The sequence below is a fragment of the Oncorhynchus clarkii genome, chromosome 9, assembly GCF_045791955.1.
Source record: "Oncorhynchus clarkii lewisi isolate Uvic-CL-2024 chromosome 9, UVic_Ocla_1.0, whole genome shotgun sequence".
In the NCBI taxonomy this organism is placed as follows: Eukaryota; Metazoa; Chordata; class Actinopteri; order Salmoniformes; family Salmonidae; genus Oncorhynchus; species Oncorhynchus clarkii.
The window spans coordinates 48,090,807-48,110,906 of NC_092155.1; the positions used below are offsets into that span (position 1 = coordinate 48,090,807).

The window sequence follows — 20,100 nt, forward strand, 5'->3', positions numbered from 1 at the left end:
TCTTTTCCCAGGTGTGTGCGGAGCTAAAGCAGGCCCAGGCAAAGCTTTTCCAGGCAGAGAAGAGTGGCTCTGGGCAGGCTGCGGAGATGGAGCGGCTGCAGCACAGGCTCCGAGAGCTGGAACTGGAGCTGGCCCGCAGCGGGCAGAGCCGCAACACCAACGCAAGCCTGCAGGAGGAGCTTCAAGCAGAGCGAGTCCGCGTCATCTCCGCAGACAAGAAGGTTCCTCAGTTCTCACTCAATACTGAGCCATCATGATTGCTTAGCGATAGTGGAACATGCCATTTAGGGTTTTTGATTCATCATATTTTACAGAAACATTTGTCCTTTCAGTGCAAACACATCAACACATCCTGCTCTTCAACAGTTTAAGCTAGACACACCAATCTAACTTTATAATATGCAGCTTGGCTCAACTTAGTTTGCCATTACATTTTTTTGCTAATATTTATACTTTTTTTTTTTGTTCTTTTTTTATACTTTGTTTTTATTGTAGGAACACAAATAAAGTAAAATAAAAGAACAACAAAAAAGATCTGGAAGTTACAGTGCACGTCATACCTTCATCATATTAGTTACATCTTTGAATTAGATCTTTTTCAAGTATGAAACCCATTTTTCCCAGTATTCCTAACCTCTCTTCTTGTGTTCTTAAAGCGAAGGTCATACACCATGTGGTGTATTTATTTTACAATGTCTATCCATTGTGTTACTGTGGGAGGGTCTTTTTTGTAGCCATTTCTTAGTGATAGCCTTTTTACTGGCTGCCAGTAGGACCTTCAAGAGGTACTTTTCTCTATTGTGTAAGTTATCAGGTATTTCACCCAATATTTATACTTTTTAAACTATAAAGCTTTTTGGACCCTCCCAAAAGTATGTATATTCTTTCATGTAAGTGAACCCCTTGCTGTGACCTGGCTGTGTTCTGTAGGTGTTGGAGCTGCAGCAGAAGCTGAAGAGTGCCCACCACCAGCTTCGTCTGGAGGAAGCCCGGGCCGGGGAGACCAGCCGGCTAGAGAGGGACAGTAGGGACATGTCCGACACACTCTCTTCTCTCCGAGCCAGACAGCTGGAGGACCAGCTCCAGAGGTGATTACTAGTGTAAAGAAAGCAGAGGCATTGGATAGCTGAATATCCCGTTGACCTGCACTGGTCAAGGGGCGATTGGTAACTTCCACGTAAGTCAAATTTTCACTTAGTCATGAATTGATGTCAATGGATTTGCCCCCAAGTGGTTAACTCATTTCAATTCAATTTAGTCTGGTTCCTTTTCCAACTCGTAGTGTGTGATAGTGAGGGTTGGTTAAGAGCCACACATTGGAGGTGTCATAATACCCATAAAACCTAGCTGTCAAACACCATACATTTTCCCCATAGGGGAAAAACACTTAAAAACACTTAGAAACACTTAAAATAAGGGCTGTGTTTGTGTAGGCTTACCCTGGCGTGACGTTTTGATGTATGTAAATCTCTCTCGGACAAGGCGACTCTTTTAGAAATATATTTGGCTCTATTTACTCTGATTTGAAAATGCTAATTAGCATCAAAGTAGACATCATGTAAAACTACAAATCCCTGCAGGCTCCTTCCTGCATGTCATCTCTAGCTGACACCTTTGCTAACAGGTGTTTTGTCAATTTGTGTCAACACAAACTCAAAAACGTTCTGGGACACTGTAAAGTCCATGGAGAATAAGTACACCACCTCCTAGCTGCCCACTGCACCGAGGATAGGAAACTCTGTCACCACCGATAAATCCACTATAATTGAGAATTTCAATAAGCATTTTTCTACGGCTGGCCATGCTTTTCACCTGGCTACCCCTACCCCGGTCAACAGCACTGCACCCCCCACAGCAACTCGCCCAAGCCTTCCCCATTTCTCCTTCTACCAAATCCAGTCAACTGATGTTCTGAAAGAGCTGCAAAATCTGGACCCCTACAAATCAGCCGGGCTAGACAATCTGGACCCTTTCTTTCTAAAACTATCTGCCGACATTGTTGCAACCCCTATTACTAGCCTGTTCAGCCTCTCTTTCGTGTCGTCTGAGATTCCCAAAGATTGGAAAGCAGCTGCGGTCATCCCCCTCTTCAAAGGGGGGGACACACTAGACCCAAACTGCTACAGACCCATATCTATCCTACCCTGCCTTTCTAAGGTCTTCGAAAGCCAAGTCAACAAACAGATTACCGGCCATTTCGAATCCCACCGCACCTTCTCCGCTGTACAATCTGGTTTCAGAGCTGGTCATGGGTGCACCTCAGCCACACTCAAGGTCCTAAACGATATCTTAACCGCCATCGATACGAAACAATACTGTGCAGCCATATTCATTGATGTGGCCAAGGCTTTTGACTCTGTCAATCACTACATCCTCATCGGCAGACTCGATAGCCTTTGTTTCTCAAATGATTGCCTTGCTTGGTTCACCAACTACTTCTCTGATAGAGTTCAGTGTCAAATCGGAAGGCCTGTTGTCCGGGCCTCTGGCAGTCTCTATGGGGGTGCCACAGGGTTCAATTCTTGGGCCGACTCTCTTCTCTGTATACATCAATGATGTCGCTCTTGCTGCTGGTGAGTCTCTGATCCACCTCTACACAGACGACACCATTCTGTATACTTCTGGCCCTTCTTTGGACACCGTGTAAACAACCCTCCAGACGAGCTTCAATGCCATACAACTCTCCTTCTGTGGCCTCCAACTGCTCTTAAATACAAGTAAAACGAAATGCATGCTTTTCAACCGATCGCTGCCTGCACCTGCCCGCCCATCCAGCATCACTACTCTGGATGGTTCTGACTTAGAATATGTGGACAACTACAAATACCTAGGTGTCTGGTTAGACTGTAAACTCTCCTTCCAGACTCACATCAAACATCTCCAATCCAAAATGAAATCTGGAATTGGCTTCCTATTTCGCAACAAAAGCATCCTTCACTCATGCTGCCATACCCTCATAAAACTGACCATCCTACCGATCCTCGACTTTGGCGATGTCATTTACAAAATAGCCTCCAATACCCTACTCAATAAATTGGAGGCAGTCTATCACAGTGCCATACGTTTCGTCACCAAAGCCCCATATACTACCCACCACTGCGACCTGTACGCTCTCGTTGGCTGGCTCTCGCTTCATACTCGTCGCCAAACCCACTGGCTCCAGGTCACCTACAAGACCCTGCTAGGTAAAGTCCCCCCTTACCTCAGCTCGAGCTCCGGCAGATATATCTCTCTGGTCACCACCAAAACCAATTCCTCTTTTGGCCGCCTCTCCTTCCAGTTCTCTGCTGCCAATGACTGGAACAAACTACAAAAATCTCTGAAACTGGAAACATGTATCTCCCTCACTAGCTTTAAGCACCATCTGTCAGAGCAGCTCACAGATTACTACACCTATACATAGCCCATCTATAATTTAGCCCAAACAACTACCTCTTCCCCTACTGTATTTATTTATTTATTTAGCTCCTTTGCACCCCATTATTTATATTTCTACTTTGCACATTCTTCCACTGCAAATCTACCATTCCAGTGTTTTACTTGCTATATTGTATTTACTTCGCCACATTGGCCTTTTTTTTGCCTTTACCTCTCTTTTTTCACCTTTATTTAACCAGGTAGGCTAGTTGAGAACAAGTTCTCATTTGCAACTGCGACCTGGCCAAGATAAAGCAAAGCAGTGTGACACAGACAACAACAGAGTTACACATGGATAAACAATAAACAAGTCAATGACACAGTAGAAAAAAGAAAGTCTATATACAGTGTGTGCAAAAGGCATGAGGAGGTAGGCAATAAATAGGCCATAGGAGCGAATAATTACAATTTAGCAGATTAACACTGGAGTAATAAATGAGCAGATGATGATGTGCAAGTAGAGATACTGGTGTGCAAAAGAGCAGAAAAGTAAATAAAACAAAAACAGTATGGGGATGAGGTAGATAGATTGGGTGGGCTATTTACAGATTAACTATGTACAGCTGCAGCGATCAGTTAGCTGCTCAGATAGTTGATGTTTAAAGTTGGTGAGGGAAATAAGTCTCCAACTTAAGCGATTTTTGCAATTTGTTTCAGTCACTGGCAGCAGAGAAAGGCGGCCAAATGAGGTGTTGGCTTTGGGGATGATCCGTGAGATATACCTGCTGGAACGTGTGCTACGGGTGGGTGTTGTTATCGTGACCAGTGAACTGAGATAAGGCAGAGCTTTACCTAGCATAGACTTATAGAGGACCTGGAGCCAGTGGGTCTGGCGACGAATATGTAGCGAGGGCCAGCCGACTAGAGCATACAGGTCGCAGTGGTGGGTGGTATAATGTGATTTGGTAACAAAACGGATGGCACTGTGATAGACTGCATCCAGTTTACTTAGTAGAGTGTTGGAAGCTATTTTGTAGATGACATCGCCGAAGTCGAGGATCGGTAGGATAGTCAGTTTTACTAGGGTAAGTTTGACGGCGTGAGTGAAGGAGGCTTTGTTGCGAAATAGAATGCCGATTTTGGATTGGAGATGTTTAATATAAGTCTGGAAGAAGAGTTTACAGTTTAGCCAGACACCTAGGTATTTATAGTTGTCCACATATTCTAGGTCGGAACCATCCAGGGTGGTGATGTTAGTTGGGTGGGCGGGTGCGGGCAGCGAACGGTTGAAAAGCATGTATTTGGTTTTACTAGCGTTTAAGAGCAGTTGAAGGTCACAGAAGGAGTGTTGTGTGGCATTGAAGCTCGTTTGGAGGTTAGTTAGCACAGTGTCCAAGGAAGGGCCAGAAGTATACGGTGTATATGGTATATGTATATGGTGTCGTCTGCGTAGAGGTGGATCAGGGAATCGCCCGCAGCAAGAGCGACGACATTGATATATACAGAGAAAAGAGTCGGCCCAAGAATTTAACCCTGTGGTACCCCCATAGACTGCCAGATGTCCGGACAACATGCCCTCCGATTTTACACACTGAACTCTGTCTGCAAAGTAGTTGGTGAACCAGGCGAGGCAGTCATTAGAAAAAGGCTATTGAGTCTGCCGATAAGAATATGGTGATTGACAGAGTCGAAAGCCTTGGCCAGGTCGATGAAGACGGCTGCACAGTACTGTCTTTTATCAATGGCGGTTATGATATCGTTTAGTACCTTGAGCGTGGCTGAGCTGCACCCGTGACTGGCTCGGAAGCCGGATTGCACAGTGGAGAAGGTACGGTGTGATTCGAAATGGTCAGTGATCTGTTTATTAACTTGGCTTTCGAAGACTTTAGATAGGCAGGGCAGGATGGATATAGGTCTGTAACAGTTTGGGTCTAGGGTGTCACCCACTTTGAAGAGGGGGATGACCGCGGCAACTTTCCAATCTTTAGGGATCTCGGACAATACGAAGGAGAGGTTAAACAGGCTGGTAATAGGCGGCGGATAGTTTTAGAAAGAGAGGGTCCAGATTGTCTAGCCCAGCTGATTTGTACGAGTCCAGGTTTTGCAGCTCTTTCAGAACATCAGCTGTCTGGATGTGGGTGAAGGAGAAGCTGGGGAGGCTTGGGCGAGTAGGAGGCGGAGCGGGGGAGGCGGAGCTGTTGGCCGGGGTTGGAGTAGCCAGGAGGAAGGCATGACCAGCCGTTGAGAAATGCTTATTGAAATGTTCGATTATCATGGATTTATCGGTGGTGACCGTGTTACCTAGCCTCAGTGCTGTGGGCAGCAGTGAGGAGGCGCTCTTCTTATCCATGGACTTTACAGTGTCCCAAAACTCCCGCCCTCACCTACCATCAACCAATCATGTCAATGCAGAGCTATACGGAGCCCTCCGCATTGTTACAAAATTTGAGAGTCGGTGCGGAGCTCAATTTGGCCCCTGCGTGCCTCCGGAGGCTCCCAATTGCGTCACCACCGTCCATACGGCGCTTTAGACCACATTTTCCGATCAAGCATAAATTGGCTTTTACACGGCTATCAAAACATCACGCCAGGGTAAGCCTAGATGAGAAGCAGCTCTTATTTTAAGTGTTTTTAAAATCCTCTATGGAAAAAATGAATGGTGGAAAAACTGACTGCTATGTTTTATGGGAATTATAACTCATACTGTGGTACTCTACAGTCAGAGAATAATAGTCTGCTGAGGCACACCAGGGCACTTTATAAAATACACTACTTTGGATCTTTTCTCTCTCTCTCACTCCCTACTATATTGCTTTTACCCCCGCAGCCTTTAAAGACCATTGAGTGAGCTGTAGGACAGAAGAAAAGGCCTCCAGGGATCACATTGAAAAAGAGACTCGTAGCTCAATCAGATTTTATTCGTCACATGCTCCAAATACAACAGGTGTAGACTTTACTGTGAAATGGTTGTAAGTAAGAAAAGTTTAGCAAGGAAATAGTAACACAATAAAATATCATTAACAAGGCTATATACAAGGAGTACCGGTACCGACTCAATGTGCAGGGGTACAAGGTAATTGAGGTAATATGTACATGTAGGTAGGGGTAATGGTGACTAGGCAATCAGGATAGATGATAAACAGTAGCCGCAGCATATGTGAGGAGTGTGTGAGTGAGTGGCATCAATATGTTTGTGTGAGTATGTAGTGTGCGTCTATGTTTGTTGTAGTGTGTGTGGGTAGAGTCCAGTGAGTGTGTATCGAGCCAGTGCGAGAATATCAGTGCAAAAAAAAGTGCACATTTATATTAAAAAGGATGCCACTTTTAAAAGTACCATCACCTAACACCAAGTGCCTGATCTCACTATGGCTGTATCTCATGTCCCCACATCACTGCCCCCTTGAACAGGAAGCTGTTGGAGCAGAGGGAGGAGGAGCTGCAGCAGCAGGTGCGTTCTCTGAGGGGGAAGGAGGTATCACTGGGACGCAACAACTCAGAGCTCAGACACCTCACACAGCAGCTGGAGACACGCCTAGCTGTCCTGGAAGCCGAGCATGGCAAGGCCAGAGAGGAGGTCAGTAGATACTGGGCCCATACGTGGGTTCAAATACTATTTGATATTTTTTCAAAAACTTGGAGCATTTGTTTTAGTCTGTCAAGAATGCCAGGGGCGTGGGGTTTGCACTTTTGGGACTTTTTTATTTGTTCCATGGCAACATGGAAGCTCACTGGTGACCAGCTAATGTTTTTGAAATGATCTCAAATAGTATACCTACAGGATCTACCTCTGAAGTGAGTTTCCAATCCCGTAGTTCTGTTACTTTTCTCTGCCCTCATTCACCTTTTAAGCTAATGTTTTGAGTAGTGTATGTATTTTTAAAGGCCGAGCTTCAGGTTAAAAACGTCATTTCATGACTATTCAAATCAGGTAATTTGTATAATTTGATATTCGTCAATTCGACTCCATGGGGTCAACCCTAGTAAAAGGAGTACAGATTGAACGTTGTGTTTTGCGTATGCATGCTCTGGTCTGCAGCAGAGAGAGAGCCAGAGGTCGTGTCTTCAGCTGGGAGAGGAGTTGGTGGCCAGTCAGCAGGAGAGTGAAAGGCTCCAGGAGGAGCTCCAGCAGGTCATCACACAGCTGGACACTTACATCAGGTCAGAAGCCTGTTCATCAAGTAGCCTATAAAAGGATTTTCACAGTACTGTACCAAACTGGCCTGGCTACATATCCCACCACAGTTGCTGGAACTGTGCTGGAAAGGAAATATCAGTCAGCACAGTTCGGGTAGTTTGTGCACAATAGTGTGAAAAGGGGAATATATATATATATATATATATATATATATGGGCACATTTGCTCACACACACCACCAACCTCTCCAGCGACTTACTGTACACAAACATTAAGATGACTTCCTCCATGAATACCATAAACACTATAGACTAATATTAAACTACACCTCAATGACACATCATGAACGCTCCAACATCTCTCCCACCTCCCCGTTCCACATTACAGGAAGTACAATGAGAAACAGTCGCAGCACAAGACCAAGCTGAGGAAGGCCAAGCAGATCTTCCTGATGGCCACGGCCCAGAGAGACCGCACCATCCAGAAACTGGAGAACGACCTTGCCCTGGCCTCCAACCTCTCCCACAAGGTCAGTCTGTCTGTCAAATCAGTCTGTCCGTTTTTCAGTCATTTCATTGGTTTCATGGTTCATTTCATGAACAGGGACAGGTACAAACACATTGACACATTGAAGTAACAATCATCCGATGCTATATGCTAATTTTCAACATCCCTTGATGGGTTTGTCTGCCCTTTTTGAAAAGAGTGACATCTGTAGTGTCACAGTGTCTGTTGTCTGAGAGGGCATTGAGATGTGGCATGAGCAGTTGCTGTAGTAGTAATAATAGTGATGATAGCCTTGAAGGACTCTACCTCTCTTCTTCTCTTATGGTATGCAGGAGAAAGACTGGATCAGGACAGTTATGGAAGAGAATGAAAAATTGCTGGTAGAGAAGAGAGAACTTCTGAGGAGGATGAGCGAGGCAGAGGAGATGGGGAGCAACGGCCTGAGAAAGGCCTCCAATGTTCAGCACAGGTACTGAGTACTCTATCTATGAATTTGCGTGTGGTTACATTTCTCCAGCCCCATTCCTTATTTTTGTAATAAGTAGTTAAAGCAAGGTGGGGCTGCCAAATTAAGGAGTGTGTGTTTTGGTCAAGTGTTGATGTGAATGTGTTCACCACACGCAACTCCGGCTGTAACATAGTCACCTGGGTATAGTTCAGCGAAATTAGTTTCAAATAAACACAGGATCTTAATGAATTGTTTGAGGTTTGATTTGTTACATTAAATAATTCAGTATTGACTCAAAAGAATGTCAATCATCCATTTTTATCGCCAGTAAGAAACAACTAGCCATTGGCTGCCAACAGCTGAGAACTGCAAGCTAACTGGCTAGAAGAAAACAGTCAGTAATTGGCAGATCGCCCTCTAGTGGTGAAAATACAACTGCAGGAAATGCATAGTCAGTCAAATTATTCTGTCAAGGAAAAGTAATATATTATTATTATTATTATTTTTATGGCGGTATACTAAGACAAAAGAAAAATGACATTAACTAGGTTTCCATTAAATTGGCGACAGATTTATGTGAATATTTATTTTAAAGCATAAAGAAAATATTTGCATTTTTCCACCAGTGGTGTTTCCACCAAACGGACTGGTTGTGGATAAATAATCACTGCGTGATGATGTAGTGCAGACAAAATGTATTTTTTCCCTTATGTTTTCATGTACCAAATAAAATCTAAAGTTCAATGTCTTTTCATCGCATTTTCAACAGCTTTTGTCACAACTGTTGCGTTAAATAGCAAGTGTGCCTACTATGGTCTTGGTACGTGTGCTCTAGCCAACAGCTCGCAGATACAGTGTGGGTAGGCTGTGCAGGTAGTCTAGTCTACATGATGAGATTATTATGGATAGCCTAACATGCTGGCCAGACCGCTCGTGCGCCGCCATCGCGCGTATGTTGATTTTGTCCACCCACAGCAGACGCGATCAGGACACGCAGGTTGAAATATCAAAACGAACTCTGAACCATCTATATTAATTTGGGGACAGGTCAAAAAGCATTAAACATTTATGGCATCTTAGCTAGCTAGCTTGCTGTTGCTAGCAAATTTGTCCTGGGATATAAACATTGGGTTGTTATTTTACCTGATATGCACAAGGTCCTCTTACCCCAACAAATAATCCACAGATAAAAGGGTAAAAGTTTGTTTCTAGAAATCTATCCTCTTTCAGGCTTCTTGGACTTTATATGACGGTTGGCAACCAACTTTTAAGGTGCATTACCACTACCAACTGGACTGGAAGGTGGACCTCAGTTCATCTTTCAAACATCCACGTGGGTATATGCTCCTAAAAACCAATGAGGAGATGGGAGCGGCGGTACTTGCTGCGCATCAAGCGTCACAAATAGAACCAAGTTCTATTTTAGCACCTGGCTACTCCAACGCTTGTTGACGCACGTGGGTGCAATGATTGAATAACATGTATGACTACATTTATTTTGCAACGCAAGTGTTGTGGTCAGCATTTTTTGGGGGTCAAATGGCAGTCAAGCATCGAACATGTCAGTAAAACAAGACCCTAGATATTTATTGGAAAGGAGCATCAAGACCCACCATTCACTTTCACCACCCTGTGAAATTCATCATGACTTATTTCTTCTGTAGCCTAATAAACTGCATGTTTTCCCTGAGTCGTAATGGGAGAACCACACACCATATCATCGCGTGCCTCAAAGCTTACTTCTATATGATTATTATTTCAATATTTTCCACCACCATTTTTCACACTTCATTTTACAGACATGAAGATGTTGAACAAACAAGTTCTGTCAGCATTTAAAGAATTGTACTGCAACTTTTGTGATTGTTTTTAAATATGGTATGACTCGCATAAACTCTGGATGGAAACGTGGTTACAGTGTGTAAATGATAACACATTAGTGCAGGAAATTAAGAAATGTATTGAAATGCTGGACGTGAATGCTGGAATTAAACAAATAACTATGCAAATGAGCAAAAGCTGTGTGCATTAAGGAAATGGAAGACTGGCTCAAATAGAAGCCTATCTCTAATAAACGGCAGTTGTGTTCAGTGATTTAAGCAAATAAACTCCTGGGCTATTAATACAGGTTTTACAGTATGTAATTTTGCCGAACTGTCCCTTAAGGTACAGTGCCAGACAAAAGTTTGGACACGCCTACTCATTTAAGGGTTTTTCTTTCCTTTTTACTATTTTCTACATTGTAGAATAATAGTGAAGACAAACTATGAAATAACACATGGAATCATGTAGTAGCCAAAAAAAGAGTTAAACAAATAAAAAATGTATTTTATATTTGAGATTCTTCAAAGAAGCCACCCTCTACCTTGATGACAGCGTTGCACACTCTTGGCATTCTCTCAACCAGCTTTACCTGGAATGCTTTTGCAACAGTCTTGAAGGAGTTCCCACATATGCTGAGCACTTGTTGGATGCTTTTCCTTCACTCTGCTGTCCAACTTATCTCAATTTTGTTGAGGTCAGGTGATTGTGGAATCCAGGTCATCTGATGCAGCACTCCATCACTCTCCTTCTTGGTCAAATAGCCCTTACATAGACTGGAGTAGTGTTTTTGGTCATTGTCCTGTTGAAAAAGGCATATCGCTGCAGAATGCTGTGGTAGACATGCTGGTTAAGTGTGCCTTGAATTCTAAATAAATCAATGTGTCACCAGCAAAGCACCATCACACCTCCTCTTCCTTGCTTCACGTTGGGAACTACACATGCAGAGATCATCCGTTCATCTACTCTGCATCTCACAAAGATACGGCAGTTGGAACCAAAAATCTTAAATTTGGAGATCAGGCCTAAAGACAGATTTCCACTGGTCAAATGTGAATTGCTCGTGTTTCTTGGCCCAAGATAGTCTCTTCTTATTGGTGTTCTTTAGTAGTGGTTTCTTTGCAGCAATTCAAACATGAAGGCCTGATTTCACGCAGTCTCCTCTGAACAGTTGATGTTGATGTATCTGTTACTTGAACTCTGAAGCATTTATTTGGGCTGCAATTTCTGAGGCTGGTAACTCTAATGAACTCATCCTCTGCAGCAGAGGTAACTCAGGGTCTTCCTTTCCTGTGGCGGTCCTCATGAGAGCCAGTTTCATCATAGCACTTGATGATTTTTGCGACTGCACTTCAAGAAACTTTCAGAGTTCCTGAAATTTACCGCATTGAATGACTTTCATGTCTTAAAGGAATGATAGACTGTCATTTCTCTTTGCTTATTTGAGCTGTTCTTGCCGTGCTATGGACTTGGTCTTTTACCAAATTTCTCTTTCAGGGTCAACTTTCTGGAGGTGGAGAACAGACAACTTCAGGAAAGAACTTTAAAGTTGGCCAATCAAGTCGGAACGCTAGAGCGGGCTCTGAGGAACGTCCAATCACAATCGCTCTGCAACCTAGAGGTACCAATCCCATGGTCCCTGACATTGGCACAAAAGAGCATCATGTTTTCCTAACTAATTTTTCATCTGCCCCCCCCCCCCAGGATATCAAGAAAATGTTTCCTTCTGAAAGTCTTGCGAACGACAGCATCCTTCATAAGTCAACATTAAGGTACAAATTGCATAGATGCATACAATATATTGCATATAGTTATAGTTAAAAAATATAAGTGCAACATGCAACAATTTCATTCATTTTACGGAGTTACAGTTCATATGAGGAAGTCAGCCAATTGAAATGAATTCATTAGACCCTAATATATGGATTTCACATGACTGGGAATAAAGATATGCATCTGCGGGTCACCTTAAAAAAATGGTCCTCACAGTATCTTATTTTTGTGCATTCAAATTGCCATCGATAAAATGCAATTGTGCTCGTTGTCCGTAGCTTATGCCTGCCCATACCATAACCCCACCTCCACCATGGAGCACTCTGTTCACAATGTTGACATCAGGAAACCACTCACCCCCACACGACGCCATGCACATGGTCTGCGGTTGTGAGGCCGGTTGGACGTACTACCAAATTCTCTAAAACGATGGTAGAGAAATAAACATTCAATTATCTGGCAAAAGCTGTGGTGGTCATTCCTGCAGTCAACATGCCAATTGCACGCTCTCTCAACTTGAGACATCTGTAGCATTGTGTTGTGTGACAAAACTGCACATTTTTGTGGCCTAATATTGTCCCCAGCACAAGGTGCACCTGTGTAAATATCATGCTTTTTAATCTGCTTCTTGATTTGCAACCCCTGTCTGGTGGATGGATTATCTTGGCAAAGGAGAAATGCTCACTGACAGGGATGTAAACCAATTTGAGCACAACATTTGAGAGAAATAAGCTTTTTGTGCATATGGAACATTTCTGGGATCTTTTATTTCAGCTCATGAAACATTGTGTAAAGTGTTGGGCCCATGTTTTTTATATTTTTGGTCATAAATATACTCAGGGCATACTACATGACTTGCTTGTATGTTCTTATTTGAAGCTGCACTTCAACATTGTGAATGCTCTGGGCTTGAACAACATTTTAACTGCACTTGTAGCAAGGTCATTCATAACTTCTGGCACCATTCATCCATTGTTCTTACAGTAACCGTCTGTCTGTCTGCAGTCTGACATCAGGTGCATGTGACCCTCTGGGCATCCTCAATGCCATCTGCCGGGTGAAGGTGGGCGAGCGCGTGGAGGGCATCCAGACGTCGTCCTCCACGCCCCATTCCCAGTTGCAGTCCTTTGAACTGGGCTACCTGAACCTCACCTCCCCTGTAGCTCCCCCAGACACCAAAGACCCAGAGGAGAGTGACCAGTGACCAGAAAGTGATTAGGGTTGGTGGTGACTAGGTATGAGGAAGGGGTTAAAGGGTGGTGAGGACCCTGGTATACAAAATGACTGCTCCATTGACCACAGGAGAGTCTGTCACTGTTACTCTAGTCTTGGTCTCTGCGTTACCATTCTTCCAAGTCTCTAAGGAAGCCTGGAAGCTGAGGCTACTGTTACTTACCTTTGAGGTGTTGACCTGAGTGTTGATTTTACAAGACAATTATTTAATTGTGTACAAAATAGACAGTTGTGAGAATTTTTAATGCGATGCCTCCACTATAACGACAATTCATGGTCTTTTCTGCTTTGCCTGTGGAACACAGTTTGAATTGTGGAATTATACCACTGACTCCCTCATTTGGCTTGCAGCTGCTGCCTTATCTCCCTTGTGTTCACAGTGGGATGTTTGAAAAGTGAGCTTTTGGGGGTTTGGCTGGTTAAGTCTGTGGGAGTGTGTCAATGGCAAACATTGAAAATAGTATTTTGAACAGTGACTTGTGTGATTTGAGCTTAAGTGCAACTATTCAATTGGAAGTGGAAGTAACTAGTGAACTAAGATATGGTCTTTTTTGGATGCACTAAATGTGGATGCACTTAATTTTAAATCCTCCAAATGCTACGATGGTCTTTATATTCAGAAAATAAGGCCAAACTGAACATGGAGCCTTATGAAGGTCTGGAGGTGGTATGACTACATTTACATTGAATCAAATATGTGTCTTTGTATTCAAGGAAAAGACTGGTAACTTTTAAAAAATTGATCTAGAAACTAGCATCACAATTTCTACACTAATACAGTGAGGTCCAAAAGGCATAAATACCATAAGTACATTTTCCCTAAAACTTTTGGTTCCCTAGAATCATGGGACTATGTACAAAAAGTGCTGTAATTTCTAAACGTTTCACCCAATATGGATGAAAATACCCTTAAAATCCAAAGTGCTGGAGTACAGAGGCAAAACAACAAAACATTTGTCACTGTCCAAATACTTTTGGACCTTACTGCATGTGTCTGACATCAATGTACCATAGTAAAACAATTAAATGACAGTGGTGTGAAAGAGCCGTTTGAAATGATCACTTTTTTTTAGAACATGCTCGAGTTGGTTTACATTCTGAGGAATGTGGCAGTGAAACGGTAGCTGTAGGATTTAACTTAAATCCATTGTTGGCATTTTATTTTCTATGAAAAACTCATGCCTTTTGGGATTGTAATATGTTTTAGGATGTTTTCTGAGATTAAGTCTTAACGTGGTTCAAGGTGTATCTGTTAAGTTTACAAACGTGTTTTCTATCGAGTGGACCAATGGTGTTACGAGGGCGAGAATGTTACATACAACTGGATGTGTTGTAATGAGGCAGATACAGTATGTGTGTGTAGCCTAATGCTAAGAAGCAGATTGTTGGCTTTCAAATAGCCATTATTAGCAATCCTAATATTATCACTCAAACCACTACAAACCTGTACTCTGGTGTAGACTATACTATACCTCTGTTCATTATGTTCTTAACTAAAATGCGTTTTAATATGGCGAACAATACAGTTTGTTGTCTCTTATATAAGAGATTCTCCCGAGTGGCGCAGCATCTCAGTGCTAGAGGCGTCACTACAGACCCTGGTTCGATCCCGGGCTGTATCACAACCGGCCGTGATCGGGAGTCCCATAAGGCGGTGCTCAATTGGCCCAGCGTCGTCCGGATTAGGCCATCCATTGTAAAATAAGAATTTGTCCTTAACTGACTTGCCTAGTTAAATAAAGGTTAAACATTTAAAGAAAGATAGCCAGTTTTACAATAGTTTGTTTTTCTTTGAATGGGATCCACTTGCATGCCCATTTAGAGGTCAGGGTTTTTAGCTACTTTATCATTAAAAAGAAAAAAAAGCTGCTTATTTTTTATGTCACTTTTGTGGGAGTGACATTAATATCTTGTCGAGGTTAGGGCCTGCTTGGTAGTCTCGGAAAATACCATATTCACAGTATACACATCATTTGATCATCTGTTACAGTAATGCATTTCTTTTTCACTGTAGATTTGTAAGTTTGTGTAGTATGACTCTTAGATGTTTTAACCACAAAGCGATTATTTAATTTAGCAATGTTTTATAAACATGGAATTTGAACCTTTTTTATTTAGCCACTGACAACTTACAATCATTCACTGTAGCCTTTAGAGATTGATTCAGCAAGGAATGTACATTAAATAATATGGTATGATATGCTTTGTATAATCCTCCATTTTGTCTTCAAGGTGCCTGTAATGATAAAGTGTAATGCTCTGTCCTGCTGCTAAACTGAGAGGGAATATCAATCTACAAATAATGCTTGCTATTAACAGTCATATTCATTAGAGTAATTAACATTAACTTTTAGGTACTAATGTAAATGTGATTTTTTTATAAAGATAATCATGTATTTTCATAAATAAAGGTCATTCAATCTTCCCATGTGTATTTGATTCCTTTGTTTAGTTTAAGCGCACCTGGGGTGTATTCATTAGTGCCAAACAGAAGCAAAAAATTTGGGCAACTGAAAATGTGAGTTTCTTATTGGACAAGTTCAGGTTAGTCCCTCCCCGTTTTGACTGTTTGCTTCTGTCTGGTTCCTAATGAATAAACTCCAGGTCATATCTTGGAACAGAAGGTCAAACAATCATGTTGTTGATGATAAATGTTGCAATATTGAATGGTGAATACAATATTAAACCTATGTTTTACATGCTGTGTGGCTGCAAACTGTTTGGTTTTAAATTATTCATCAAAGTTATGCAGTACAATTTTTTTGTTTAACTGTCTGTTTATTAAACAAGGTAAAGATAAAGTTTTTTTAAAACATTGATATTAGTTTTACTTCTCAGTCTTGTGTGCATATTAAGTTGTCTAAAAACTTTATATGAAATCACAAAGAAAGAGGTGTAATAAATGTACACATCATATCTTTTCATAGAGAATATGGGTTAACAGTTCATTAATATACAGATTACAGTTTGGATATTCCATGCGGAAAAATACAAATGTTTACTAGACTGAATACTGAAGAACACAATACAGAATATGGAAATAAAATGGTTGTTCAATGATAAAATAGTTAAGGCTTATACGTAAACTGAAAACATTCATATTAATAACAAATGATCAATATTCGGATAGACTAAAATCATTACAATAAGTTCATACATAAACATACCTGTACAAAACTCTAACCCAAAACAACAGTTTATGAAAATGGTACTAGAATGAGGATCATTACAATACAGCAACATGTACATTTCCCTATAATTTTTCTCAGAAGAGACTAAAATTGAAGAGGCAGGGTCTGTTGGCATAAATGTTTGTTTCCAGGCCAGTTGGCTTGAATTATAGTTTTTTTTGTATTTATTTTTTTACATACTATAAATGTATTTAACAATATTCTCAGCTCCATCTCAAATAAACATCTAGCCTTAGCACCTTTTCTTAAGCAACTTGGAAGAATACAAGCTACTAGTACCATCCTGAGCAACCAGAAGGTAAAATTACAGTAAAAATACAACAAACAATACTGTGTATACCATGATGAAAGAAACACTTGCAGTAACACTGCCCGTTCATATGAAGTTATATATGGTATGAACCTCTGAACAAATTCATACTGACTATACTTTACAGTAATTAAATGTAAACCTGTTGAAAATCTAGATTAATCTATCCTGAATGTAGTGGGCTTAGGGGTTAATATTGCTTCACTTTTTGGTCCACTTTCTAATACTATTGTCATGTTTAAACTGTTTTATTGACTGACTTTCTATTGATGGGCAATAGCTTTAAGTTGACTTGATAAGATTTTGAAGTCTAATGTGACACAAGTGAGAGTATAACAAACTAGAAGTCAACATAAATACCAAAATACTTAACCTCCAATAAATGTATGTTTGCTATATATTTCTCTATATTTGGAGTAGAAATGTTCTACTCAAGTAACATAGACCTAACAACATTACCAACGTGGCAACACTTAACTTGATGCCCCCCTGTCAAGGCCTGCCTGACTCGGTCACAATCATGAGAGCCATCATCAGCTGTTGTGACTTATTATACAACTATAGTGACAAAAGCATTACTCTCTGTTATTAGCACCCTAGCTAACAGGTGCTTGTATTAGGAGAACCATTGGAAGTTACTTGACAAAAGCTGGCATGACTGTAAATGACAGTTGTAATACTCATCGCGATAGCTTTGCGTATGCCTATTGAGGGCCGTGCCAAGCAATACCGTAAAGCTGGCACACTAGCTAATGTTAGCTTGCTTTCCTAATTAATCTTGACTTGGCTCACATAGGTGCAAAGCTACCATCTGTGCTACCTGGCCGCAAGGATAACCGGTGAAATGTTCTGTTGATTTGAACAGTTCAGTTGATTGAATTAGTGTCTGGTCATATAACCCATATGATCTTGATTCGATTAACCATAAACAATGATTGAAATGATCTGGACAAAACAAACATTCCTTCCTTTTTTACATTTTGGTGCACTTTAGTTTGTTTCATCATTCCTCTGAGAGAAACAACCTGACAAACGAATGGTCCACATTGTTCCAATTGGTTTCTGCTTAAATGCCACTTTTATAGTTTGACCCTGTATACTTGCATTGAACAAAAATATAACAAAAAAAAAACAGACTTTCGATTAGACACAGTCAATACTCTTAGCTGCCTCAAGCAATGCTTTTGCATTTCCATTGGAAAAGATGGAAACATTTGGAGTCAAAACCACAAAGCCTGAAAGTGCATTAAAGGGACAATCCGCAGTTGAAACAATAACAAAATGTTTTCGCCGCCACTGTTTCGGTAAAAAGTTGAGGGATGGGGCTGGAGAAATGTAACCACTCTCAAATTCATAGACCGGGCTATAGATGCAACGACTGACCACCCATGATATCAAAATGATGATTTTAACCATTGTTTTAAGGGTATACAGTGTTTGTTTACATTTACCTTGTTTACAAACATTGGTGTAAAACAAGCTTATAATTTGGGTTCTGATGCGGTATGAAAGTTGACCTAAACTTATGAAGCATTTATAAGTTATATTCTTCAAGAATCAATGGGGACATAGAATACCTTTATACGTCCAGGAATGTATGTAGCAACTGCATATTGACCCTTTAAGATGCTCTTTGGATGTCACCAGAACACACCCAGATTTTTTCAAATCTATTTATTTTCCGTATAAGGGCAAATATTGTCTGGCACATTTTGGAAATCCATTTAATGGAATATATACAGTACCAGTCAAATGTTTGGACACAACTACTCATTCAAGGGTTTTTCTTTATTTTTTACTATTTTCTACATTGTAGAATACTAGTGAAGACATCAAAACTATGAACACATGGAATCATGTAACCAAAAAATACATCTAAATATATTTTATATTTGAGATTCTTCAAAGTAGCCACCCTTTGCCTTAATGACAGCTTTGCACACTCTTGGCATTCTCTCAACCAGCTTAACCTGGAATGCATTTCAATTAACAGGGGTGTCTTGTTAAAAGTTAATTTGGGGAATTTCTTTCGTTCTTAATGCGAATGAGCTGAGCTTGTGTTGTGACAAGGTAGGGGTGGTATATAGGAGATAGCCCTATTTGGTCAAAGACCAAGTCCATATTATGGCAAAAACAGCTCAAATAAGCAAAGAGAAACAACATTACTTAAGACATGAAGGTCAGTCAATACGTAACATTTCGTATTGAAGTGCAGTTGCAAAAGCCATCAAGCGCTATGATGAAACTGGCTATCATGAGGACCGCCACAGGAAAGGAAGACCTAGAGTTACCTCTGCTGCAGAGGATACGTTCATTAGAGTAGCAGCACCTCAGATTGCAGCCCAAATAAATGCTTCACAGAGTTCAAGTAACAGACACATCTCAACATCAACTGTTCAGAGACGACTGCATGAATTGGGCCTTCATGGTCGAATTGCTGCAAAGAAACCCCTACGAAAGGACATCAATAAGAAGAAGAGACTTACTTGGACCAAGAAACACTTGCAATGGACATTAAACCGGTGGAAATCTGTCCTTTGGTCTGATGAGTCCAAATTTGAGATTTTTGGTTTCAACCGCCATATATTTGTGAAACGCAGAGTAGGTGAACGGATGATCTCCGCACGTGTGGTTCCCACCATGAAGCATGGAGGAGGTGGTGTGATGGTGCTTTGCTGGTGACACAGTCTGTGATTTATTTAGAATACAAGGCACATTTAACAAGCATGGCTACCACAGCATTCTGCAGTGATACGCCATCCCATCTGGTTTGTGCTTACTGGGACTAATTATATATTTTTTTCAACAGGACAATTACCCAAAACACACCTCCAGGCTGTGTAAGGGCTATTTGACCAAGAAGGAGATTGATGGAGTGCTGCATCAGATAACCTGGCCTCCACAATCACCTGACTTCAACCCAACTGAGATGGTTTGGGATGAGTTGGACCGCAAAGTGAAGAAAAATCAGCCAAGAAGTGCTCAGCATATGTGGGAACTCCTTCAAGACTGTTGGAAAAGCATTCCTCATGAAGCTGGTTGAGAGAGTGCCAGGAGTGTTCAAAGCTGTCATCAAGGCAAAGGGTGGCTACTTAGAAGAATCTAAAATATATGTTGATTTGTTTAAAACATTTTTCATTACTACATGTTCCCATATGTGTTATTCATAGTTTTGATGTCTTCACTATTTATTCTACAATGTAGAAAATAGTAAAAATAAAGAAAAAAAATGCTGAGTAGGTGTGTCTAAACTTTTGACTGGTACTATATATCACTGTTTTCAAAACGCCTTTGTAAGTGCTCAGTTTTATTCGACGCGAGACAT

The 20,100-nt window shown here is 41.2% G+C and overlaps 1 protein-coding gene across 2 annotated transcripts in view; it reads left to right on the top strand.

Moving 5' to 3' along the window:
• Window positions 1-15,699, top strand: part of LOC139416444 (coiled-coil domain containing 30) — a 41,836-nt gene extending 26,137 nt beyond the window's left edge. For both annotated transcript variants that reach the window (XM_071165057.1, XM_071165056.1), the window contains exons 18-26: window positions 12-221; window positions 931-1,088; window positions 6,766-6,931; window positions 7,394-7,515; window positions 7,880-8,021; window positions 8,332-8,468; window positions 11,766-11,889; window positions 11,973-12,040; window positions 13,047-15,699. In XM_071165057.1, the coding sequence (XP_071021158.1) occupies window positions 12-221; window positions 931-1,088; window positions 6,766-6,931; window positions 7,394-7,515; window positions 7,880-8,021; window positions 8,332-8,468; window positions 11,766-11,889; window positions 11,973-12,040; window positions 13,047-13,245 (1,326 nt within the window). In that variant the 3' untranslated portion in view covers window positions 13,246-15,699. The remainder of the gene's footprint in view (window positions 1-11; window positions 222-930; window positions 1,089-6,765; window positions 6,932-7,393; window positions 7,516-7,879; window positions 8,022-8,331; window positions 8,469-11,765; window positions 11,890-11,972; window positions 12,041-13,046) is intronic.
• The last annotated feature ends 4,401 nt before the right edge of the window (window positions 15,700-20,100 follow it).